This window comes from Thamnophis sirtalis, unplaced genomic scaffold (assembly GCF_051295495.1).
Source record: "Thamnophis sirtalis isolate CommonGarterSnake01/CBP01778 unplaced genomic scaffold, rThaSir2_p1.2 scaffold_3, whole genome shotgun sequence".
Taxonomy (NCBI): domain Eukaryota; kingdom Metazoa; phylum Chordata; class Lepidosauria; order Squamata; family Natricidae; genus Thamnophis; species Thamnophis sirtalis.
Window position 1 is genome coordinate 122412201 of NW_028261383.1, and position 27093 is coordinate 122439293.

General features: G+C 40.0%; 1 protein-coding gene across 1 annotated transcript; it reads left to right on the forward strand.

The window, feature by feature from the left end:
- Nucleotides 1-1091: 1091 nt before the first annotated feature.
- Nucleotides 1092-25278, forward strand: ST6GALNAC1 (ST6 N-acetylgalactosaminide alpha-2,6-sialyltransferase 1). Its single transcript, XM_087709875.1, has 9 exons — nucleotides 1092-1269; nucleotides 5297-6068; nucleotides 7193-7361; nucleotides 9546-9717; nucleotides 12729-12867; nucleotides 13084-13187; nucleotides 15926-16012; nucleotides 20400-20499; nucleotides 23366-25278. Exons 1-9 carry the CDS (start codon nucleotides 1157-1159, stop codon nucleotides 23534-23536), a joined length of 1827 nt encoding a protein of 608 aa, XP_087566001.1. The 5' UTR covers nucleotides 1092-1156; the 3' UTR covers nucleotides 23537-25278.
- The last annotated feature ends 1815 nt before the right edge of the window (nucleotides 25279-27093 follow it).

The following is a 27093-nucleotide window of genomic DNA, read 5'->3' on the forward strand; positions in this document are numbered from 1 at the left end:
GGAAAGCAAAAAAGGGAAGAAAGATCAATAAATTAATAAACAACTACAAAACCGGAAAATGATTAAAAGATAGAAATATGAGATAGACTGTGGCAAATATTATACAAAATGACTCAAATGTAGTAAAGACTGTTATACATAGTATAGATAGAATATTATATATAGAATGAAAAAAATGTGAAATAATATAAATGCACACACACACGAACACATATATAGTTATAAAATATTTATTTGTATAGATAAAAGGATCACAACAGATATGTAAAAAAAATGTAATGTTGCAAAGATGTGAAGTTTGTACAAACAAAATAAAAAGGATTTTTTTTAAAAAAAGAGGGAGTCAAGCTATTCTCCAAAGCACCTGAGGGCAGGTGATGCAACTTAGAACTAAGGATAAATTTTCTGACAGTTAGAACATTTGATCAGTGGAATAACTTGCCTCCAGAAGTTGTAAATGCTCCAACACTGGAAGTTTTCAAGAAGATTTTGGATAACCATTTGTCTGAAGTGGTATAGGGTTTCCTACCTTAGAAGGGTGTTGGAGTAGAAGACCTCTGAGGTCCCTTCCAACTCTGTTATTCTAATTCTGAAGGAGTCAATATTTGGGGCAAATAAGCAGAACAGCCAAATATTGCCCCCAAACTTTGCAAGAAACAATAGGCAAAAATTACTCTTCTTTCTTCTGTGTCAACTAAGAAATTGTCAGAAAGGAGTCATTGCTTATATCAGAAAAAAGGAGGGGATTTGGGCAGGTGCATCTTATTTAAGCAGATTGGGGGAGGGAGAATTTCATCTCCTGCAACTTTGTAAAGGAGCCCGGTTCCTTTCATAACTCATTCATCTTTACTACACACTTTTGTGAATTCAGGAAATATTTGCATCTACTTGTTTAACTTGTGTGAGTCTTTCCATTTGGGCAGCCCTGCCCCCAAGAACAGTAATTCTAATAGGAGGAAATAGTCTTCTCTAACTTTCTGGCAAAGGAATGAAGACTAGACATTTTACATGAAGCTCCTACCCTGCCCTGCCCTGCCCTCCCTCCCTCCCTCTTTGGACAGGTGATATCAGAGGACAAAGGCTGCAGGATTAGCCAATCTGCACTATATCTGGGGCCAGGACAGGTAGGGATAGTCTGAACGTTCAGGATAACACCATGAGATTAAGGGGGAAGTTTCCTACATCATCCCATCTCTTTCTCCTAGGCTTTTTGTTCCTCATTCTGTCATTTGCTGCTTACATTGGCTTGATTGAAAAATACCCATACAGGTAAGAAGAAATTCAACTTCTCAAATGACAATTATATACTTCTTGCTCTAACATGATCAGCTGGTCTTTGATTGGGTACTGAGAAGTACTATGTGTTGTAGTTATCTATATCTTCTCTTTTGTGGATATGGTAATATGTTCTCCAGGCAAGTATTTGTGACTTGTCAAGTTATAAAATATCTTCCATTATTATCATTCCCATCCCGCTTTGGGATGGGGTCAGTTTTGTTTTTGTTTTTTGCAAGATACGTCTTTTGCGTTATCAGGATAGGTCCCAGCAATGTGACTAATGTTGTTCCCAAGGTTAAAAACCTTTCCTCAAATTTGTGCATAATATAGATAAAACATCAATAAAAATAATGCTGCTCCCAGAGGTATGCTTCAACCTCATCCTTGTCTCTTTCAGCCCATGGAAGTCCCTGAAAATCATGTTGTTTTGCCCATAGGCTGAGTGTGGGTATCTTCCAATCCTTAATATCATTGTGATCATTTTTAAGGGGGTTTGGAGAGATTCAATTCTTGCTTTGATCTTCTATGTCCTGCCTGAAATTTCTTTTATTGGGACATAAGTAAAAGCAAAGTGATTATGATTCTAGAGAAAGCAGAAATCTAAAAACTTATTAAATGTGTACATATCTATGGGTATACAAATACCTACCAATTTGTATATGAATGATTAGGTCTAGAAACATATCCATTTCTGTTGTGTGTGTGTGCATGTTTAATTGAAAAGTTTTCATTTTTTTGTAACATATTCCTTAAACAATGACAGGGTAGACTTTATGTAGCTTACCAGATTGCTGAGGTAAATAACTGATATAAAGTTTTGTTTCAAAAAAAGAATGGATAATGGAGTGCAACAAGTATAATTTATCACAAATATGTTCTGCAGCAACGAAGTGAAAGATCATTTAATTTTCCTAGACTGTTGGTAGTGAACTCTTGCTACTTTCCAATATTTTTTAAAAATAGTATCAGATCACAAAACAAAAGATGCCATTTCCTACCTATAAAATTATAGCACTTTCAGGTGTGACTATTTTCACTCAGAAATTAGTAAAGAGCATGAGTTTAACTCTTCTAAGTAATGACCTGGGGTTTGGTTGTTAGATAAAAAGGAGGAAAATCTTTTAATGTTTTTATTAGGTCAAGAATTATAAACCTGGAGCAATTTTAGTTCTGCTTTAGCCATGAAAGCTGTCTGCTCTAGTCATTCTCTCTCTAGTAACCTCTCTCACAGGTTGTTGTGGGGAAAATAGGAGGAGGAAGTAATGTTGGATATGTTCACTGCCTGGAATTTGTAGGAATAGGAATAATAAGAATAGGAATATAATTTTTTGGCAAGTGTGATTGGACAAGCTATTTGTGTTTGGTGCATAAGCTCTCGGTGTACATAACAACAAAGCAACAAACTCATAAATCATAAGATACAACAACAAAATGATAGCCATAAGATATCAATAGGAGTAGGTAATAGAAAAGATGAGAAAGATAATAGTAATATAGTCCTACTACATGGTTAGATATCCTTAAGCATAAGACAGTGCTGTGGGAATTAGCTGTTTAGCAGAGTGATGGCATGGCGGGGAGGGGGGAATGGGACTTTTTCCTCCTCCTCTTGGTTCTTCTTCCATTGTTGTAAGAAGACAACAACCAATTATTTAGCCTTCACAGGAGGAAGAAGTGTTATTCATGCCTCTTATTTCTTGCAAAGTTTGACTGCAATATTTTCTATTTCACCTGACTGGCACAGAGAATAAATTACATGTTCCTTGAATCTATTTGTGTTATTTATAGGGCGCTTCAATGTTTACTAAATGTTCCAGACGTGTTTAACAATTGAAGGCATGTAACTATGTGACTGGAAACTTTTATATATCCTGTTTTTAAAAGTTGGCATCTTTTTAAGTTTGAAGTTGGTTAATAATATGTCTAAGATTCTGTTCATTTAGAAAGACTTAGTATGTGATCTAAATGTGTGCTCTTAAGGCAAAAGAAGGGTAGAATAATGTTCAGAGAGTGAAGAAATAATATTTATTTATAAATCAAAGTCTTATGTCTACAGCTGGATTATTATTTACAGCAGTGTTTCCTAATTTGGTCAACTTTAAGACATGTGGATTTCAGTTCCCAGAATTCTCCAGTCAACATGGCTGGGGAATTCTGGAAGTTGAAGTTCACATGTCTTAAATTTGGCAAGGTTGGGAAACAGTTCTAGAAAAATCATATTGGCCAGCACACAATTGTGAGTCAGAGAGAGGCCAACAATTCTCACAGAAATCATTTTTTAAAAGGCTGGCACCTTAGCAGTGTATTTCCATTGCACTTCCGTGAATGATAAATGGGTATACCATCATTACCATACAATTTCTTCAAACCCATGGCAAGCTGAGGCATATAAACACTTCGTTGTAGACTGAATTTTCTTTGACTGCATATCTATATGTTAATCATTGCAGACTATGTTCCAGCAAGAACTGTTTCGTCCCTTTACTTACCTAATAAATATTTTCAAACATAATTTATGAGCTGCAATGTCAACCCTAGATGGAAGAAGGAAAGAAAGGAGGAAAAACTGCTTTTATAAATCACAACCATTCACTAGACAGTATCTGTACACTGGGGATTTTTTTTGCCTTTTGTTAATTTACTGCATTATATCTACATATATTTATATAAACGTATCTGGAGAGGTGGACTGATTATGTTTTCCTACCATCCAAGATACTGATATACCAAATTTCTAATTGCTATAAAGAAATAGGAGTTTTGCTTCTCTTTTCCACTTTTAAAATTAAATGAAAATACAATCTATAAATATGGTGGAGAACCCCAAAAGATAATTATTATAGCAATAGCACTTAGACTTATATACCGCTTCACAGGGATTTACAGCCCTTTCTTTCTCTAGCAGTTTACAGAGTCAGCATATTGCCCCCAACAATCTGTGTCCTCATTATCACACTTTTTGGTATACTCCTCACCTTTGCAACCTAAAGCCAAATATAAAATGTAGTATGGAGTGGTCTTGTGAACCCTTTGAGATTGGCCACATCAAGAAACCGTCACTGCAGGGGTTCCAAGAATGTTCATTGCTGTTTGTGATTAATTAGCAATAGCAATAGCAATAGCAGTTAGACTTATATACCGCTTCATAGGGCTTTCAGCCCTCTCTAAGCGGTTTACAGAGTCAGCATATTGCCCCCAAAACAATCCAGGTCCTCATTTTACCCACCTCGGAAGGATGGAAGGCTGAGTCAACCCTGAACCGGTGAGATTTGAATAGCCGAACTGTAGAACTACAGTCAGCTGAAGTAGCCTGCAGTGCTGCATTTAACCACTGCGCCACCTCGGCTCTGCTATCCTTATGATATGGACTTGGTGACCACATAGGTAATTTTTCTCTCTGATAATCTGCCCCTGACTTGGTCCTTCAAGTCTTCCAATGGTACATTCACCATCACTGTAACTGAATTTATCCACCTTATTGCTGGTAATCCTCCTATCTCCCCCAGCATTTAGAGCCTCCTCCAGAGAGCTAGGTCTTTGTGTAATGTGTTCAAAGTAGGATAATTGCTCCTTGTTGTAGGACAGTAGAATAATGGGGTATTGAAAGCCTCCCCATATTGCTTTCTCCCCATCCTATACTAAAATCAAGGTTAGGTTATTTTGTGGGGAGAGGTTCCCCTCACACTTCCCTCTTTCTGTGAAATCTGTTTTGAAAGTTCTCCTGCAACTGCTTGTTCGTACCTTCCATTCCATTCTTCCATTTTTCTTGAATTAACTAGATAATAAAAATATGCCTACAGCAATTTGTAATTAGGTGCAGCATTTAAAAAGATAAAAAGGGATGGTTTGAAAGGCAAACATTTCTGAACAGGAAGTCTGCAATCCAGATGGGTTCAGGAGATTTACTTAAGTTTTTGATTTTTATCATATGTAGGCATCTGCGTTCTAAATGCCATACATATGGATTACTTTAAATAAATACATTTTGAATCCAATTATCTTTTTAACTGCATTTCAGCCATTTGTTTAGTTTCCAATATGCCAAAAACGTGTCTCTGTTTGACATCCAAAACAATGTTCAAGAAGTGGTAGCTACCAATCCAAAGACATTAGAGCTTCCAGATACAAGAGTGGGACCAGGCAGCTCCTCACAACAGAAAGATCCTGTGAAGAAACCAGCAAACTACAATGCCCATGAGAGGCTTACGGAGTTCCAAGGTGCATCAGCATCACTTCAAAAGCAAAACAGGAGTAGGCTTGTCATAGTGGAAACTGGTCAAAAATCAGCCGAGAAGAAAGAAAGGCCTTCATTAAACAAAACTCATGCGAGTAAGGAGATACCAGGAGCAAGCCAAACCCTTGCCAAAACTTTGGTTGAAACACGATCATTTATAGATGAGAAGAATCATTCATCACCAGCCTCCAACAAAAAGGAAGAAACAAATAAAGATATGGCACCAGGAAATGAAGAAAAGGAGAAAGCAACGGCTAAACAAGTGACACCAGTACCCCCAAGACAGCAGACTGCAGGAAAAGCAGCCAAACAGCAGCAGTTCCTTGGTAAAAATGCCACACTGCCCTCTAGAGCAAATCAAATTCACCTGAGAAACCAGTCCAACAACACAAACCTAATTAAAGAACACTCTGCCAAGGCACCTGATGTTCAACATGTCACACATCCGGCTCCTTTACCAACAACCCCTAAAAGATTAAAAGCAGCTGACTTTAAATCTGAGCCCCGTTGGGAGTTTGATGACATTTACCTCTTGGATAATTCAACACCGCGGTCGGTAAGTACCAGTGGTGGGTTTCAAATTTTTTTAGAACCTCTTCTGTATGTGTGGCCTGCTTTGTGGGAGTGGCTTGCTGGCCATGTGACCGGGTGGGAATGGCTTGCCAGCCATGTGACCAAGTGGGGGTGGCTTGCCAGTCATGTGACTGGGTGGGCGTGGGCAACTTGTAAAATGTGGTGAAACTCACTTAACAACGCTCTTGCTAAGCAACCAAAATGTTGGCTCAGAAACTCTGGCATTTGAAGCACTCAAGTCTTACAGCTGTCAAGTTACAAGACCCTTGCACCCCTAACCCTTTAGAAAAAAAACCCCAGGGGTGTTCAAACTTGACAGCTTTAAGATTTGTGGACTTCAACTCCCAGAATTTCTCCTCTCGCTCTTCATCTTGATGATGTGCGGACGGGCGGGGGGAGGGAGCTGGAACCAGTTCTAAACGGCACTGTAGATTTGTGGAACCTCTTCTATAGAAGAAGTTAGAACTGGCAGGAACCCACCTCTGGTAAGTACCATAGCGCGATCTTACCATAAATTTCCTAGAGACGTGTGCTTGCTGCAACACGCACACACACATTAATAATTATATGATGTGATATAAGCAAACAAGGGGTAGGTTTTATTGCAATGTATGATACTTCCTGTTCTCTTAATGGCACTTAATTGTTCTGGGAAATCATATATTATGAAGGCCCATCCTGGGCTGTAACATCTGCTTAGCTTCACTTCTAGCAGAACTCAGAGTAAACGTCATGTCATGCTTGCCTGCATGGTTCTTCCAACTTTCAGACAGTTTTGGAATTGAACTCTCCAACCACATAATCCAAATGTATTTTATTTACTTATCAAATTAGGCAATGCCCATCTAGGTATCTAAGTGGGTAGGATTGCATAGGACCTTATAAAATGAGAAAAGAGCAAAATTTCCTAAAGATACATTGCAACAATCTCCACGGAAGATGAATCTGAAGACTAGTTCATGTTGTGATTGTGTTGTTGTACCCTGGGAAGAAATAGAAATTCAATGATTTTTCATATACATACATGAATATTAAGTATTGGGCAAAATACTGTTTTTTCAAACAGTTGTCCTGTAACTTTTCTTCCCTTCTTTCTCCACTTCTTAGACCTGTCCAGATTCTCTGAGGAACAAGGCTGCCAAATCTGATTGGTTACATGACATTTTCCTACCCAACATCACAATCTTCATGGACAGGAGTCACTTCAGTGACAGTGAATGGAAGCGTATGGACCATTTTGCTCCACCGTTTGGCTTCATGGAGCTAAACTACTCATGTGAGCATTACTATTATTGGGTTGCATAGTGTGGGTTAAAAACAAGACTGCTTCTTCTGGTAGAAGGTATTAGAAGTCATATACTGAGTCAGTTATCAATCCATCCACCCAAAACCTGCTCCATGTTTCCCCATTTTGTGATAAGGGAAAAGTCCATATTCTCAGCGTGATCCTAAGAAAAGAAGAAACAAAAGTCACTAGATTGACATGTGATTGCATTAATATCTACTACAAAATTTATTGTCAGTAATAGGGTTGGTTTACTATGCACCATAGGATGAAGCCAACAATTATAGAGGACGATGCCAACAATTATAGCCTTTTTCTATGCCTTAAACTGTCTTGTGTCCCAATGGCACTCTGATTCTAAACTCGAGTGCAATATTACTGGTTCTCTGCTAAATACAATGCCATTAAACACATGAGTGGAAAAGGATCCTTCATACAGAAAAATAGGTGATGAAAGACAATGAGAGATAATAGTACTCTCTCCTCTGATGACTAAAGCAAGGCACAGGGTCATATGATCATGGTACAGAACCAAGTTATTTGTGGGGGCCCTTATCTGCAATTATTTCTGCCCATCCCACCCGATGTGACATAGCAGGCATGCTTCAACTCTCTTCTATGAAACAGAGTAATGAGGTCCCCAAAGTATGCCTTCTCTGTCATGGTCCCTACTTTAAACTCCCCATCTCCACCCCCAAAGACCCTCTTGGTCTTCTATAAGGCCTTTAAGATTTCTCCAAACCTTAAGTGATTATGATTCATATGATTTCAGTGTTGGGAGGTTTTTTTTTTCAGTTAAACCCCAATGAATTGTGCTGTATTGATGGATATATTATCTGTATCATTTTATTTATTATCATTATTGTTGCTGCTTTAAATTGTTATTAGTTGCCCAGAGTCATATCCTGAGAAAGGTGGACATAAATACAATTATGTTGAAAGATTTGCCCTAGCTACAAGTTATCTACTAGGTATAATTTAATTTTTAAAATTCTAAATGTCTTAGGACACAATTATCTGCAGGAGCACTTTTCCTGCTATGAACCCATCAGGTTACATAGATTAGCTGGGGGAAAAAAAACTTATCTGAAGATGTTCCTGTTGCTAGAAAGTAAACTTGTGGAACTATGGAAAAGGATGTTCTCTTACATAGTTACCAGACTAAGGAACATGCTCCATAGGAAGCACGTTAATGAAGGTGTTCGGCTTTCATTCAGAGTAGAGCAATACCTCCATGCAATAGACTTGGCATTTTGTTGTTGTTAGTTGTGAAGTCGTGTCTGACCCATCGCGACCCCGTGGACTATGTTCCTCCAGGCTTTCCTGTCCTCTACCATCCTCTGGAGTCCATTTAAGCTCGCACCTACTGCTTCGGTGACTCCATCCAGCCACTTCATTCTCTTGGCATGCAAGGGACCAAATTCCATTATGCACATTATAATATCAGGCAAATGATTCGCTTTTTGCTATTGCATCTGTGGGCAGATACTACAGAAGGCAGGCGGAGGGATTGCTACAAGGGCATGCATGGTAGGAAATACAAGTCTCCTGGAATCTCATATACCATAGCCAGGCTCCTCGAGAGAAAAAAGCAGTGGGAGTGGAGTGATTTGCCAGCTTCCCCATTGACTTTTCTTGTGGGAAGCTGGCAGGGAAGGCCACAAATGACAATCATATGACCATGGGACATTGCATCCATCTTAAGTGTGAGCTGGTTGATAGGTGCTCAGATCACAATCACATGACCGGAGGGGTTTGGTCAGAATTTCAAGGACCACTTGTAAGTACCCCTCATGCAGCACCACTGTAACTTTGAATGCCTGCCGAACAATTGTAAACTGAAGACTGCCTGTATAATAATAGAATTTTGCAAGTACTTTTTTCTCCTTCCTATATTCTAGTGATTTGGGGAAAACATGCTAGCTTTTTATTTTTTGGCCAGGGTTATGAGATGGCACTGACAATTCCAGATTCAATTTGTATCAGGGAAGATCACAAGCTCTATGTACAACTGAACTTTCAATGCAAAGACAAGGTAGTCGATGTAATATATTCTAATTTAGTTTTTCAGCTATGCCCGAAATGTTGGATGTGTCCTACACAGTTTGGACCTGTCTGATTTTATGTAACCTGCTAGCCTCTTCCTATGAATAATAGTGTCTCATTTCTTTCCAGTGGTAAAAGAAGTGATATCCATGCTTCCTTCTAAACCCTACCATCACATTCTCTTTCCACACAACAACAGTCAGACCTCCAAGTGCATCACTTGTGCAGTAGTAGGAAATGGAGGGATACTGAATAATTCCAGAATGGGCAAGGAAATCGACTCTCATGATTATGTGTTCCGGTAAGAGTAACTGTAGTTCTGCAGAAGGCCCTAAGTTGTATGCAGATTTACCTATTAAGATGCCACCTGCACAGTCACAATTCTTCTGCTGTCATCCCTGAAGGATAGCTACTTCTTCCCCTCCAGCTTAACTGCTGCATCATCTATGTTACAGCAGGAACTCTTTAGCCAGGTAGTCAGTCACCTTTCAGAAGACTGCTGGGTGCAGAAATAAAAAGCATCCCCCCCAAAGTGTACTGGAATAGGCAGCTGTATTGTGCCTCTTTGTATTCTGTGCTGCAACGAAGTTTGAAGGTGCTAGCTATTTCCACCCCAATTTTCTTACCGCTACCTGGAGAAAGAGAATTGGAAAATGGCTTTTCAGCTGCCACTCCATGGAGAGAAGTAAGCTTTTTGAGGACTAGGAGAACTGGTACCAAATATACTTACCTCCCTCCCTCCCTCCCTTCCTTCCTTCCTCCTCCTCCTCCTCCTCTATATAAAAACGGCTGTGTGTATGTACTGTATGTTTCAGCCAAACTTGGTAAATAGATGACTTACTCTCTGGAAACAAATACTGTGGTGGTAAGATGCCCTTAAACCCCTCGGGGTGTGTGTTCTGTTAAGATACAGCCTGTTGTGCCCTAAAATGGTTTCTACTGTACTGCCATAAAATGGATTCTACTGTACAGAACAGTGGAATTGCCGTGGTAATGACTTCACAATACTCTACAAGGGGGTTCCTTCTGGTAAGGGGGAAAATCCAACATTAGAAATTATGTTTGGTCCGGACATTTTCCTGCTATAAATAAATACCTTGGCAATGCTGGGTTATCGGCTAGTGATTATTAAAAGAGATGGAAGATATTGTTTTTTTTTTAATTAATAGCAATAGCAGTTAGACTTATATACCGCTTCATAGGGCTTTCAGCCCTCTCTAAGCGGTTTACAGAGTCAGCATATTGCCCCCAACAACAATCCGGGTCCTCATTTTACCCGCCTCGGAAGGATGGAAGGCTGAGTCAACTCTGAGCCGGTGAGATTTGAACAGCTGAACTGCAGAACTGCAGTCAGCTGAAGTAGCCTGCAGTGCTGCATTTAACCACTGCGCCACCTCGGCGCAGAAGAGAAGTGTTTTGTTTAGCACAGAGTGAAAGCTGTGATTTGCCCAGTGCCAGAAAGCAAATGGAGCTGAAAATCAGAGACCAAATATCAGAAAAAGGTCTGTGGCAGTTTCAGTTAGCCAATAGACCTTGCTTCTAATCTTACCTTTGTCTGATGCTCAGTCTTTCAGTCCGGGTCCATGACTACTGCTGGAAGAAGCTGGAAAATATAACCCTGAAGCAATTGAAGAAGAGACAGACAATGGCTGCCTTTGCAATGGGCCAGAATAGATAGAGGACAATATTGTATGTTCACATTCTCCACAAACAGTCAGATATCTTCATGGCCATGACAAGCAGGATGTCTGGATGATTCCTTAGTTTACCCAAACAGGAACCAGGAATAGTCAGTTTTAGTTCCATTCTATCAGTACCAATATAATACTGCTAATAATATACCATGTTTCCCCAAAAATAAGACAGGGTCTTATTTTCTTTTGACCCCCATAATAAGGGCTTGGTCTTATTATCGAGGAGGGGGACGTGGGCTTATTATTTTCTGGCAGGTGGGGTGAGCAAGAAGCGAGACACACGTCTTACCTTTCCAACTCCGTTGCGTTCCTCGCCGTTGTGTCCAGGGAAACACATAAAAAAATCCCTTCTCACGAGTTCAAACTTCTTGAACTCACGATAAAGTTTTTTTACAATGTGTTTCCCTGGACATAATGGCGAGGAACGCAACAAAGCTGTCAGTGTCCAGTAAGACGCGTGTCTCACGCTTGGTGCAATTTTGGAGGGTGGCAGATGGGGCGGGGGATGTGGCAGGGCGGGCTGCGAGACATGCATCTTACTGGACACTGACAGCTCCATCACATCTCTCGGCCAGTCTGTGCAGGGAAACACCTTGCACAGTAAAGAAAAACTTCTCGCAAGTGTGAGCAATTAACAACTTCTTGAACTCGTGAGAAGTTTTTTCTTTACTGTGCAAGGTGTTTCCCTGCACAGACCAGCCGAAAGATGTGATGGCCAGTGTCTGGTAAAATGCGTGTCTCGCACTGGGGTGCAATTTGGGGATGGCAAGTGGGGTGCGAGGCTCAGCAGGTGTTCTTTTTGCGGCAAGCGCTCTTTTTACTGGGGCAGCTAATTTGGGGAGGGGGGTTATTTTAGCCCATGCCCTGAAAAGCCTGATTGGGTTTAGTATCAGGACATGTCCTATTTTTTGGGGAAACAAGGTACTTTCTTAAGGTTTTCTTGGAAAAACAAAGTGATTGTTACTCCAATTGTCATATTTGATCAGCTGAGAGGTTTCTTTCATATCTATGCCTGTGGGCAAGGACCTTGGGAAACTGAGCTGATTAACTATCAGCTCAGTTCTTCTTCTAGAGGCAGTTTTGCAAGTTTCCTTCTAGTGCAGCAAGGAAGATGTATTCCCTTTGAAGGAAACTTTCATCTTGTTCCACTTCCTGGTCCCTGCAAGTTCTTCCTGCATCTAAGATTTTCTGACATATCTTCTTCCCAGACAATGTCTCCACAGTGACTGGCTGGCTTTGATTTTTTTCCCCTTCTTCTTCACATGAAAGAACAGCTGTCTAGCTGCTTTTTGTGTACTTTCCCTTTGGCCAGCTGGGGGCACTGGCGGATGACTTACTGGAAGTCAGTAATCAGCGCTGTGGAAATTAGACAGCACGAAAAACTCTTGCTAGTGACTGGACACACAAAAAAGGCCACAGAAGTGCTCTGTGAAAGCTTAAAGCTAAGACATTTCCTAAATCCAGTTGGAATTAATGAGAGCAATTCTCACTCATTGACCAATGTGTATGCATGTATGGAATGTATCTTAATATTTCTGGAATCTTGCAAATTATGCATATGTATCTGAAGTAGCTCCACTTAGCTAACTTGGTGATTTTATATGATCTCTTTTACCAGAGTGAGCGGAGCTGTGATCAAGGGTTATGAAAAAGATGTGGGAACAAGAACTTCTTTCTATGGATTCACATCCTACTCCTTAATGACTTCAATTATGATTCTGGGGAATCGTGGGTTCAAGAAGATCCCTGCAGGAAAAGTAAGGCAGATATCCTTATATCTCTCCTCCGCCTAGTTGAACAGTAGTTGTGAGAGCAACTTAGATTAAAAATCTGTAACTTTCCTCCACAAGCCAACTCTGCTTTATCCGTCTTTCACCCAAGGCCAGCAGAGAGTGCCCAGCCCTATCTCTTATGCCACTGTGGCACACCATCTGCTGCGCCCCTTCCCAGTGTATGTGTGGCATGTTTCCTAGGAGATCAAGTATCTACACTTCCTGGAAGGAGCAAGAGATTATGAATGGCTGAAAGCTCTTCTTCAGAACATCAATGTCAGGAAGGGATTTTTGGACTATTATGGGTGAGTAGTGCTGTGCTTTCTTGATGAGGACTGCCACAATGGAAGGCAAGAGGGGTCGAATGACAAGACATGTAGTGACAAGGTCATCTTGCAAATGTTGTGATTTGCATAATCTCATAACGTCAGGTGTTGGGTTGCAAGTACATAATGGTATTGGATATGCCTGATGACATTGCCGTGTCGTTGTGTAGTTTGCTACGGATGCTGCTGAGAAGAAAAATGCAGAAATTAATATGTATCAATAGAATATGGGCATAAAAATTCCCATTTGAAATGCATAAAACTAATGTAGCATAATAGACATATTCAATTGAAAACAGGTCCAGATGCAAAGTTGTATTTGTACTGCCTTATACGCACCAAGGTTTTGAAGAGGCAAATTTTTTTAAAAAGGTTTTTGCACTCTGCAAACCTCCCAGAAATGGCCCATTGTTCACAAAAACGGGTGCATTTTTTGTCAAAAAAAGGGCATGGATAGCCTTTAGGAGGCTTATAGAGTGCTCCTGGGGGCTGTGGGGCAAAATTGAGCAAAATAAACGGGCCATTTTTTGCTCATTTATGCCCTCCCCAGCCCCTAGGAGCACTCTGAAAGCCTCCTAAAGGCTATGCATGACCATTTTGGTGAAGGGGGTGGAGTTTAAGGAGGCAAAAAATGCTGCATTCAGTGTATAAGATGCACTCAGATTTTTTGAGGGAAAAAGGTGTGTCTTATATTCCGAAATATGGCATGTATGTATGTATGTACGTACGTACATACGGGGAGAGAGAGAGAGAGGGAGAGGGAGGGAGAGGGAGGGAGAGGGAGGGAGAGGGAGGGAGAGGGAGAGAGATTTTCTCGACCTTGCATTGCTGACTCCTTGTAAACATTTTGAAGATCTTTCTTCAGTGTGTAAAACGTTAATGAATAAGGATGGCTGCATTTTCATAATTTATTAACATTTTGGCACACTGTGCCCACATCTCATTTGACATAACAGAAAAATAACATTCTCAAATAAGAACTCTAAAAACATTCTCCCACCCTCAATATTTTAGTGAATAATCAGGAGATGAACCAGATAAAATTTAGATTAATTTTGTGAATTCTGTTTTCAAGAATCTCTGGTGATCCATCAGTTTCCTGTTAATGAAAATAAATGGCAAAGAGATGAAAAAAATAGTTTTGAGTATAACAATTTCTATCTTTCATAGAGCTTATCCCTTCAGTCTTGTTGTGATGTGCTTTCTCCTGTTCTTACAATGGGAGTGAAGTATGTTGTTTTGAAATCCACTCAGTGGTGGGATTCAGCCAGTTCACACCACTTCAGGAGAACAGATTTTTAACTTTCTGAGCAGTTTGGTGTACTGGCTTTTGGAAGAAATCATTAGGGCAGAGAACCGGTTGTTAAATTATGTGAATCCCACCACTGAAGCCACTGTCCAATTTCTTGCCCTCTGGTGCCCTATTCCTCCCTCACTGGGAACTTACATGGCACTTTGACCAACAATTTTAAGAACATTCGGAAGTTGGTGACCCAGCTGACTTTCACCATTGCAGTGGCCCTCCCCATTTCTTGCTAAATGCCTGTAAATGAATATTTTCAGAGTTAAGGAGGAAAAAAGACTGGGATCCCTCCTCTTATTCAATTGTCCATTTCTATTTTGCTGAACGACCCAGTTTCTTTGCCTACAATTTTCAGTTCCCCCACAATTCTGTCAAAAATCAAGTAACATCAAATAACATTCACCATAACAGTAACATTTAAATAATACTGAAAAGGAGGGGAGAAAGCACACAAACACAGGTTGTTGAACAGGTTGGCATATTTCCTGTGCACTGCTGCAATATTCTTTCCATGATTGACTAAGATAATGGACCAAAGAGGAGAAGGACGAGTAAAGTAAGTGTTTGTAGCATTGCCCATTTCACAAAGGCCTTCATGGTAGAAGATGCTACAGCAACAGAAAGTCTGGCCTCAGAGAAGGAATTTCACAAGGTCAATATTCCCTGAGTTGAAAAAAAGAGAAAATTTTAGTGAAGTTTTGTTCTCTCTGGCAACTATAGAAGGAATAACTTTTGTCAATGATAGAGCAAGGTCTTATCATTTGGAGCCCTGAAAGCTTCCAATGTTTACTAGGAGTACAGATTGTTTACATGGATGGTTTTGTTCAGTTTTCTGATGGAAAATGTTACTTTCCTTGACCTGATCTCAGCCTCCCTCAGGAATGGGATGACAGTATAGAGGAAACACTGTGGGAATGAAAAGTCCTCACAAAGAATAGATGAACATCTCAGAGCTGTGTAGCTGAACCCACAGTTGGGCTGGGTAGAGTCCTAAGCAAATCAGAGGGAAGCCAAAACGTGCATAAAGGTATCGTTCAAATACTGCCATTAAGTACATATCTTCTGACATATGTTTTGTATCACCCACGTTTTGCCATAGGTCTCTGGTCCCTTTTTAAACAATCATATTCCTTAAAATTTTTGCCACCTTCTTTCTTTTCAAAAAAGACTCAGTTGATCCACTATTTTTCTCACTTTTAATAATAGCTGTTATTTTATGTCAACGTGACTTTAACCAAAGAATACAGTACAAAAATACAACTTTGAAGCCTCAGTTTTCCCCATTCTGATCTTAGATACAGTGTGCGAAAAGATAAGACCTTGCATCATTCACTCTAACGTATAGAAAACCTGGCCAAACCAGCTATAATTTGAACTGTACATAGTTTCCTTAAGATATATCTTGTTTTTATAGACGAAGGCCCCGGGATAAATTTGACAATTTCAATTTGGATCAATACTTTGTGATTCATCCAGACTTCCTCAGATACACTAAAAACAGGTAAGACATAAGTGAAGTGAATTTCAAACCTCAGGAACAGTTTCAAGATTTTAAATAAGCAATGTTGGCAGTATGAATAGATGTACAAAACATTTGTTTCAAATTTGCAACGAAGTACAAAACATTCCATAAAAAGTATTACAAATTGGCTGTATGCTATTGGAATGAAACATAAAACAGTTGAGTATTCAATATCTGCTCAAAACAAAACCCAAAATATTTTGTGCTCTGACTGTATAGGAAACAATGAGAAATTGGAGCCAGCTGCTACTGCCTTATTTTCATTTATTTTAGGATTATAAGAATTAGATGGTAGTGGTGGCATTTCATTGATTTATTTAAACTATAAGTAGTCCTCAACTCATGACCAGAATTGAGCCCCAAATTTTTGTTGCTAATTGAAAGATTTGTTAAGTGAATTTTGTCCCATTTTATGACTTTTTGGTGTGTATAGTTGTTAAATGAATCACTGCAGTTGTTAAATTAGTAACATGTTTATGAAATTAATCTGGTTTTCCCATTGACTTTGTTTGTCCGAAGGTCACAAATGGTAATCATATGACTGCAATAGTCATAAATGTGAGTCAGTTGCAAAGTGTCTGAATTTTGATCATGTGACCATGTGGACGCTACAATGGTCATAAGTGAAAAACGGTTACAAATCATTTTTTCAGTGCCACTGTAACTTCAAATGGTCACTAAGTTAACTGTTGCAAATCAGGACTGCCTGTATTTATATGGTTCCTTCTTGCTAAATGAGTCTGGGTGGCTAACAAGGATTAAAAATATGTAGGACAAGGACAATGAAAAAATATAATGTGAAACACCCTATACCAGCAACCAGATACGTAATACATGTTGCACAGCAGGCTCCTCTAACTTCCTGGTCCAGTGCCTGTGGGGGAAGAACTGCTCTGTCATCAGGGCGACAAACCAAATTGGGGAAGGCTGCTCCATAGGGCAGAGGCTGCAACAGAGAATGCCACAATGCTCAAATGGAAGAACATTTGACAACTTGTGACTTTAAAAACATCAACCTCTTACAAAAGATCTCTGCTGAAAATAGTAGAAACAAGTTTCAAAAACATCTGAAAGTTATATTTAGATTAGCATCTGTTATCAGCTCTTTTTCCATTCCCCTACTCTTTCTCAACAGAAAGAAGAGATGATGTTTCTTCTTTAAGTAAACCTTCAGGGTCACTTACATTAGGATACAACCCCCCCCCTAAATTATCTAGCATTTCTTTCAGTCTTTGGTGATTGATTTGTTATCTTAAAATTAGTTTAAGTTTTTGTTTTCATTTCCTTAGCTAAGTTTCAGAAGGCACAGATTTTTATTTTATTTTTCAGCCTGCTTGCCAGGTGCAATCCTAACAAAAGCAACAGAATCATTCTGGGATGAACCAGCAGATTGATGATGCTTCCTAACCGAAATAATAATTCTGTAATGTTATGATCAGATTTGATAGCATGCACAGCAGTAGTGGGTTTCAATTTTTTCCCGAACCTACTCTGTGGGTGTGGCCTCCTTTGTGGGAGTGGCTTGCCGGCCATGTGTTCTCTCTCTCTCTCTCGCTTTCCTTCCTTTTGTCTCTCTGTCCTTTTTTTCTTTTTTTCTTTCATCTCTCTCTCACTTTTTCTTTTTTTCTTTCTTTCTTCCTTCCTTTTTCTTTCTCTCTCTGTGTGAGTCTGTGTGTGTGTGTGTGTGTGTGTGTGTGTGTGTGTGTGGCTCTTTGCCTCTCTCCCTCCCTCTGTGTCTCTCTATGTGATTCTCTCTCTGCATCTGTCTGTCTCTCTCTCTCTCTGTGTATCTCTCTCCTCCCTCCCTCTGTGTCTGTGTCTCTCTCATTCTCTCTATATCTCTGTGCCTCTGTCTGTCTGTCTGTCTCTATCACACACACACACACACATAGACACAGAAACAGACACACACACACATACTGTGGTCACTTTGTTGAGTGTTCCAATCACATTTGAAACACTAAACAACTGGCTTGTATTCATGGTTTTTTGCAGCATTCTGCAGACATGGGGGCAAAATATATGGTTAAAAGTACCTGGCAGAGGCGTTCTTCCCTGGGGGGCTCCGCAGAACATCCCAAGACCAATGGCTCCGGGATGAGGGACGGAATCTTTGCCACGGGCCAGTAAAGCTTCGTCCACCAGAGGCAGCAGGACCAAAGCCCCTCTCCCAACTGGCCCTTCCTCCCTCTGAGCGCGAAGGACCCGGCTGCCCCACTGCCTCTGGCTTCCTTCCGAGAATCTCCACTCTCCAGGGCTGTAATTGTGCAGGCTGTGTTTGCGTGCTTATGTTTTCCACGGGGGTAACAGATGGGCTCTGGAATCGCTCCATGCCATGGAAAACATAGGCTCATGCAGGCAGCAGGGCAGCCGGGACAAGGGAGTGCAACCCACACAGCTTGTTCAAATAGCAAAAGAAGGGACAGGAAAAGAGGCTGTTTGAAAAGCCCCGTTTGGAACTCCTCTCCTTTTCCTTCTTTTGCTGTCTGTACATACAGTGCGGGTCGCACTTCCTTGTCTTTCATAGCAAGCTTGTTTCCAATTGGGGTGGGGATCCATGAGAGGGACGGAAAAAATCGATTTATTTCCCCCTCCCCCAATTGAAAACGAGCTGGCTGTGAAAGAAAAGGGAGCGCATCCCACACTGCATGTAGAAACAGCAAAAGAAGGGACAGGAGAGGAGTTCCAAACAGGGCTTTTCAAGTAGCCAAACTCCTCTCCTGTCCCTTTCTTTTACTCTTTGAACAAGCCGTGTGGGTTGCGCTCCCTTTTCTTTCATAGCCAGCTCGTTTCCAATTGGGAAAGGGGGAAGAAATTGATTTTTTCCATCCCTTTCCATGGATTCACACCCCAATTGAAAATGAGCTGGCTATGAAAGACAAGGGTGTGCAACCTGCACGGCTTGTTCAAAGAGCAAAAGAAAGGGACAGGAGAGGAGTTCGGCTGTTTGAAAAGCCCTGCTTGGAACTCCTCTCCTGTTCCTTCTTTTGCTGTTTCTACATGCCGAGCGGGTCACGCTGCCTTGTCGGCAAGGGTGCTTTGCAGCGACAGGGGCAAGGAGCGGTACCGGCGTTCCCGGAAGTTATTTACTTCCGGGTTCACCGACCCATCGGTGCGCGCGAACTGGGGCGATCCGGGAGGAACCCACCCCTGATGCACAGGATATACACATACACAAAGCTCAGCATGCCAATCCTGTATTATTAATCTTTGTATTTGAATCTCAGGAACAGTATAGTAAGAACTCTTGTGGAGAGGACACAAACTTCTGGATCTTCCCCTTTGCATTATTTCCTGGGAGAGGGGGAGGGGAGAGAATCTTTGTTCTCATAGGAAGCATCCATCCACCCACATGAACTCCAGCTTCCCCAGAAAAAAGTTTCTTTAAAAACCAACTAACCAGGAAGGCAGCCATCTTCTTCTGCCATGTATTTACCTACATTTTTCCCTTCCCTCTTGATGTTCTACCCTCACATTGCTCCATCCACTCCCAGACAACAATAGCAGGAACAGGAGTAGTTCGAGCTTCTGAACTAGTCAGTATTGAAACTTTGAAGGAAGAAGCACAAACACGAACCACAAAACAGCTAACTCCATCCCAGGATTTGGAGCAGTCAAAACCCTCAAAGCTAGGCCTCTTGAAATGGCTGAAATTTTCTTTCTCGCTTGGAATAAAATAGTACGAATTTTATTTCATGCGCAGAATAAAATTTCTCAAAGCACCTGCACTCAGAACATTGAAATGGCTCTTTTGTGCTTGGCATGTTCCAAGGATGGAACCTTTTGCCATCCCCACCTGCCAGATTCGCTTCAGGATGGGATTCCTGGAGTTTGAGTAATCAGGATGGCATTAAGCAAGATTTGTCTGGAATGTAGCTGTGAAAAACTAGTGTGTCTCTTGAAACTATTCCTCCTTCACAACCTTATCACCGTGATGGAGAACCTATGGCATGCATACCAGAGCAGGCTCATAGAGCCCTCTCTGTGGGCACTGCGCCATCGCCAGCTGCTCTTCTGAGTTCCGTTGCACACATGCGCACGAGCCAGCTGCTCTCTTCTGGGTTCCGGTGCTCCGGCGCGGATGCACATATGTGCATGCGCTCCAGTTTCAGCACTCAGTGTTGAAAAGGTTAGCCATCACTGCCTTATCAGATTGAACCCAAGGCAACTTTGAAAACAAACACAATTCATTGTGAGCATATGTCTATGGTCAGTTTTAAAGAATGCCTTATAAATGTATTTCAACCTGTTTGTTGAGTGCTGAACAGCAGCTCATTCTCTGAGAAGGCCTCAAGGAGAGGACCTGCTCAGCTTTCATTGTCTCCCAGTGCCACCTTTTGAAATCTCATTTTATAACCCACCCCAGGTTTTTGAAGTCCAAAAGTCTAGAAAAGTCCTACTGGCGCATTTATAGACCTACAACAGGCGCCTTCCTTCTTTTGACTGCACTCCATCTCTGTGATCAGGTAAGGTTCAAAGATGCTGCAGAGAATTTAAAGGCGGGCCACAAAGTTAACAGAGACATTTGTCTCTTGCACCATCCTTTAGGAAAAACGTATTTAGCAATCAGTGGATCTGCTGCTATTTCAACATTTGGTTTTTCCCCTCTCTACTTCACTAGAGAAATGCCCCAGGGCAGGGATATGTGCTTTTAGCCCTTGTCCCCCTGCATGACCACTTCTGTGCTGCTGTTCCTTTAATCATATTCTTTCAACTCTTCCTTTCTTGACTTAAAACAACAGAAACCTCAAATTAAAACCCTTTCTGCCTGAGTGAGTTATCCTGGCACTGATTTACTTCATGAATGCCACATCTGCATGCCAGCCACATAATGCAGTTCTAATGCTTAACTTGTGGTTAAACCTTTTCTGTTTCATGTCTTTCTCATATTTTAGTGAAGTTAATTTCAGTAAAAAAAATGTTTGAAGGAACTCTGAAAGTCCCAACATCCCCAAGGCTTCTTAAAGAGCAGATTTTAATGAGATAAGCTCATTTCTTTCCTCAACTTCCTCTTATAGCCTTGCCTTTCTTTGACATCTCCACAGAGTTAATTCACCATATCCATAGAGGGGCAAAGCCATCTCCCATTCTTCCAAAAAGGTTTAAATTAGCTTGCCTTCTTCCTCTTCCCTTTTCTTTTTTAACTTTCAACTGTTAAGCACCCTTCTCAAGGTTACGTGCTATGCTTCCCCCTCATCTTCCAACAATCCTCAGTTGCAGAATAATGGTTGCTATAATAGCACATATTTTTCTCCCCACTTACTTCACATAGCTGGTTTGAAGTTGCCTGTTTTCACATTACTCATGGAAATGCTCTCCAGAGGAAGGACAAAGTGTGGATTAGTTAATCGTTGAGCAACTAAGAACTAAGCACTAAGCTTTACAGACATTTACTCATGTCCTGGACAAAATATAAGAATACGTAACTCACAATCTCGATCTAAGAAAGATGCTAAAATGTATGGTTTTAATAAAGAATTAGCAGAATTGAACCAGATATTAACTGGAACAGATGAAGAATTAATAAACAAAATATATAGCTATTTACCAAGCATCAAATTGGAAAGTGAGCAAGTAAAGGAGATAATGATAGCTTGGTCTAAAAACTTTGCATATGCAATAGAACTGGATTAATGGCAGAAATTGTGGCATAGAAATGTTAAATTAACTATGCCAACTGCATATAAGGAAAATCTGTATAAAATGTTTTATAGATGGCATTTCTCACCAATAAGATTGGCAAAAATGTTTAAAGACAGGTCTGCTAAATGTTGGAAATGTAACCAGACGCCTGGTTCGTATTATCATATGTGGTGGACATGCCCCAAACCCAAAAAATATTGGACGAAAATACATACTTGGTTGGAAAAAATGATAAAGCAGCATATAGATTTGAAACCAGAAATATTTTTGTTGGGAATCTGTTCTGACCCCCTCTTGCACGGCTCGTTAACAAACGCAGGCAAAACTTAAAAGGAAGGCTTTCTTTTATCAGTTTTCAGTTCAAACTGGCTTCGAGCCCAGAAAATAACATAAACATAAATCTCTGATAAGAATTCCAAAACAAACGCTTACAAGCAATATGCACTTCTTCCAAAGTCTTCACGGAACAGTTTTACATGAAAACATCAAAGCATTTCTCCAAATGTAACAGGCATAATCACGAGTAATAAGCAAGCAATATTGTATCAGACACGGAACACACGAAGGAACGTATGTTGACTCCAGCAACTGGGGCATGGCAGCATCTGTCCTTTTATCTCCAAACTTGCCTCAAACCCGCCCCCAGCTGCATAATGAATCTTGATCCTGAAAAAGCTCTCAGCAGAACTGCTGAATCCCCACACTGAATTTTGTATCCTGAAAAAGCTCTCAGCATAACTGCTGAGTCACAACAGGAATCCTACTGGAAAAGTATGACAAAAGGAATATATATTTAATTTTATATGTGCTAACTGCAGCCAGAATTGTATTTGCACAATAAGGGAAAAGTGAAGCGATCCCGACAGATGAGAGAGTAATTTAAAGAAATATTACAATGTGCAGAAATTGACAGATTAATGCTTACTATTAAGGAAAAAGAAGGAACTGAATACTTTTTGACATGGGACACAACTATCATTGTGATGAATACTATTGTAAATACTTTGATTATGATTCCTAAAAATAATTATACCCAGACAACACAGTTTGATTGAAATTGAATTTTTACATATTACATAAACAAAACAAATAATTTTTTGAAAAAAAAATAGAATATGTAACTCAACATCTTAACAGTCACAGTTTCTTGGTTACAGCTCCTAATTTTTGTTTAAGGAATGCATGCTTTATCTAGATAACAAACATGCATACTTATATGTATGTCTTCATCCATTTGCACTGCCTTTAAACAGCAAGTAGCTTTGCATTTTCTCAAATCAAAGCTCTATACTCTGTGGATATTGTGTGGCATACTTGGTTAGGTCTATTGTCCCATCTCTTGCAATTTATTCATTGCATTATAAGGGTTGTCTTTAAGATTGGGGAGTTGGTGGTCTGAAGAAGATTGATTCCCCCACCCTCCCAATCTCATAGGAATAGCATTTAATGTAGTTTTGCCTTTTCTCCTCCATCATCATTAACCCTGGGGGAAAGAGCAAATTGCTACTATCCCAGCCTTCAAACAAGCTTCCCATGGAGCTATTGGTAGATAATGATAATGAAGAAGCTATCTCAGTAAATCCAATGAGCTTGTGGATTTATTAAGTATTTCTAATGTATTTTACTAGGCTTTTTTTCAAACTAACCACATTTATTTCCCTCCCCAATGATAATCCGTTGCTTTCCTAGGTAAGCGCTTATGGGTACATCACCGAAGGCTACCAAAAGTATTCAGATCACTATTATGATACAAAAAAGAACCGTTTAATCTTTTATACCAACCATGACTTCGATCTGGAACGAAGGGTATGGAAACAACTTCATGACACAAATATTATGAAGCTCTATCAACGAACCTGATGGAAGGAGATTATGAACTCCTGACTGGAGTGGGTTATATTGCTATAGGGCAGAAACTCTGAAAACAAAGGTGTTATTTGGACATGCTGTTAACTAAAATGCACTAGTAATTCTTTTTCTGAATGTTTCCATAACATTTAAGATATTTCCAAAAATATACAGACCATGAACCATTATTATCCATCTAGTACAAAAAGATTACATAATTTAAGAGCATAATTTAATGTAGGAATAATTCAGGGGTGGATTGCTGCTGGTTTTACTATCAGTTCGGAACCTCCGTGCATGCCAGATGCGTGCTGTGTACATGCTGTTCAATGTACAGTGAACTATGCACATGCAGCCACTAAAAACCAAAATGGCGACAGCCCGGCAGCGGTGAGGAAACCAGTTCTAGGGCATGGCAGGCCTGGGTCACTGCCAGTTTTGCAACCCAGTCTGAGCAAGGCTGAACCGGGAGCGTGACCTGACAAATGCGCGCACGACAAAAGCGCGCCGACGAAACCACAGCGATAAAACCGCAATGTCATAAACGCACCCACAACAACGCGCCGACAAAACCACAAAAGCACGATTTCAGTTAAGGTAAGGGAAGCGCAATTTAAGTTAAGGTAAGGGTTAGGTTTTGGGTTAGGTTTAGGTTTAGGGTTAGGGTTAGGATTAGGGTTAGGGTTATTAGGTTGTTATTAGTTCTTTGTTGAAGGCGCGCTTTTGTCGGCGCGCTGTTGTTGGCGCGCTTCTGCGCTCATTCATCGGTGCAATTTCAACCTCGCGGTTTTCTCGCCGCTGTTTTGTTGGCACGCTTTTGTCGAGTGTGCATTTTTTGGTGAACCAACCGGGAGCAACCCACCTCTGGAATAATTACATTCTAGAATTTGATTACACTTAAGAGAGAGGTAGTGTCACAAGCAATTTATGGCGTCTGACCACTTTTTTTCCAAATGTTCAGATAAAGAGATTTTTGATACTTGAGGTTAAAACTAATAAATCTGAATCCAAATACCGGTAACCACTAAATAGGACCAAAAGGGATACAGATAACTCTTAGGTGCTACCTAGTTGCCTTCCTGATCATTGGACCCTGATATACTTGCCCTACCTGAAATACTAGCCTTGAACCCTATCTGCATAAATGTGAACTCTCCTCCCCCCTTCATCGGTAGACAAACAAGAACCATGATTGCTTAGTTTTAATGTGAAGCCATTACCTTTCAATATCAAAATGGACTTGGTTTAACAGTAAAGAAAAATTTTCATATGTAGATTGTGAGGACTGTTCTTTCTTTCTTTGCTCTAGAATTAAGTTAGAAAAAATGGTGAAGCAGATATTTTATTTATTTATTCATATAAACCAAACTTATCAATCACCCCTCTCCCTCACAGAGGGGCTCTCATATTTTGCACCTAAAAGGGTCTCATTGGAGTTTTAAGAGACCACGAAAAATTCCCTTATGACTCCCTGCAAAGTTACTGGCTAACAGAGTAGGCACAACTGAGCAAGATGACCTAAATTAAGGGACCCTCCTATGTTGGAAAGAAGAGAGGAGTAAAATTTATTTCTCTCTTCTTGCTACTGGGAAATTAATGTAACTTTCTAGATTTGCTTAACTTTTTGATTTCCGCTGGAGAACTGCAAACCACAACAGTGATGCCTTTCTTCCTGATATTTGGGGGTGTGAAGTGGGAATTTGCAAAACCATTTGTTATATTTGCCATCTCTCTAATAAAGACTGTTCTCTATAGAGATGTTTCCTCATCCTTCGCACTTAGTTGCTTGCTCTCAAGAGTAGAGCCTCCAGCTTTTGAGTTCTCAGTAGGGAAGCAAGGAGTTATTGTTCGCCTTCCCACTCTGGAATCCAAATCATGCCACATTGCTCCAGGTTGCTAAGTGACAACTCTGTCCTGGTATTCTTCAAGCCTGAATAGGACCTTTACAATTGAATGTTTTTCAAATGTTTTTTCTCTGTAGAGGCCCCCTTTCTCCCTTGTGTTTTTCTATTGCAGAGAGGGCATTAATCTTAGTCTCCTTCACAACATGGAAGATGGTGGAAAAGTCCTTTAGAAAGTAATGGAATAAATAAGGAAATGGAAACACGAACAAAGATTATTTGAATAGCCCAGACCATCTCTATATTGTTCCATAAAGATCACATAAATGGTTTGAGATCAATAATATTGTAATGGAATAGAAATCATGATTTCATAGGTTAAAATATCACATCAATTTCATATTTATGGTACAATTGGAAATTGGATCAACTCTGAAAATTTTATATCAGAAACAGTGTGATGATATTAGGGCATTTTATAATTAGAGAGGTACTGAATTTACCAATAACCCAAACATGTAATTGCACACCATGGTTACAAATGAGTACAGCTGGTGCAGAGATTTTCAATCAGGATTTTTTCACTTCCTATTAGTTGTTCATCTGCTGTAGTCCCTATTTCAGGTATCTGGGATGTATTGCATATGCTTTTACTGGCCTGCAATAATTCAGAGATAGAAATATGTGCAGCACAAATCACTTGCTATTGAAGATACATTATTCAATTTCAAGCCCAAGAAACAAGCAGTGGAGATTCTAAAAATGCTGTTTTGTTGTTGTAAGGTATAATGACAATCTTGAAGACTGACAGAGTTTCTCTCTGTCCCATGAAACAGAATCAAAGTGTGGTTAGTTTGAGTTTCTATCTCATTTTCTTGAGATTAAACTGCTGTTTCTTCTCCATTTATGTTTCACTGCTCTCTTCCCCCTTTCCAAGGCCAGATCTCCAGATTTTTTAGAATCAGCAAAAATATATGTTCTTATTTATATTCTAGGCTAATCTATACAGGTATAACCCAGTTATAGGTAGTCTAGCACATGGCAAAGAACATTTGTCCATCTGGGGCTTGACTCAGAGCAGAGAGCATGGAAGTTAAGGAGAACTGCTCTCCAGTCTGAAAAGTTTCCTTATATTTGTCATGTTTTCTTCTTAAGGATTCTATGTCCTAAACTTCACTTTTTGTCAGCATGTTTCAGGAAGCATATACCCATTAAAATTCAAACATGGACAATAGAACAAACCCTACTGAAATCCAACATGCCTTAGCATGATGCAGGAATCTAGCCACTGCCCAGGGAGATGATGAATTCTCAGCAATTCTCATTTTCAAGCAAAGGCTGACCCACTAAGATTCTATAGCAACAGACTGCTTGCCCTACTGAAGATCTAGATAAACTTCAATGACCTTTCTGATTTGGGTATTTTACTAGTGCTTATTATGAAAATGCAGGAAAAACGGGTTTTATAAATAGCAAAGAATACATGACTAAATTGGATAGAGTAGCAGGGAAGAAAGACAAAGAGAATATAGTATATCTGATTCTAAAGATGGACATTTTCACTAGACAGCAGAGTCAAGCACAACAGAGAAACCAATAAGGTTGCTATAATTTGCTTGTATTGTTTAAAGTCAAAGCTCTTAATGCTGCTAATAATTATAGATGTAATGGCAGTAAAAACTATGGCAATATGGCGAGCGGAAGAAAATAATGAAAAAATATAACTGT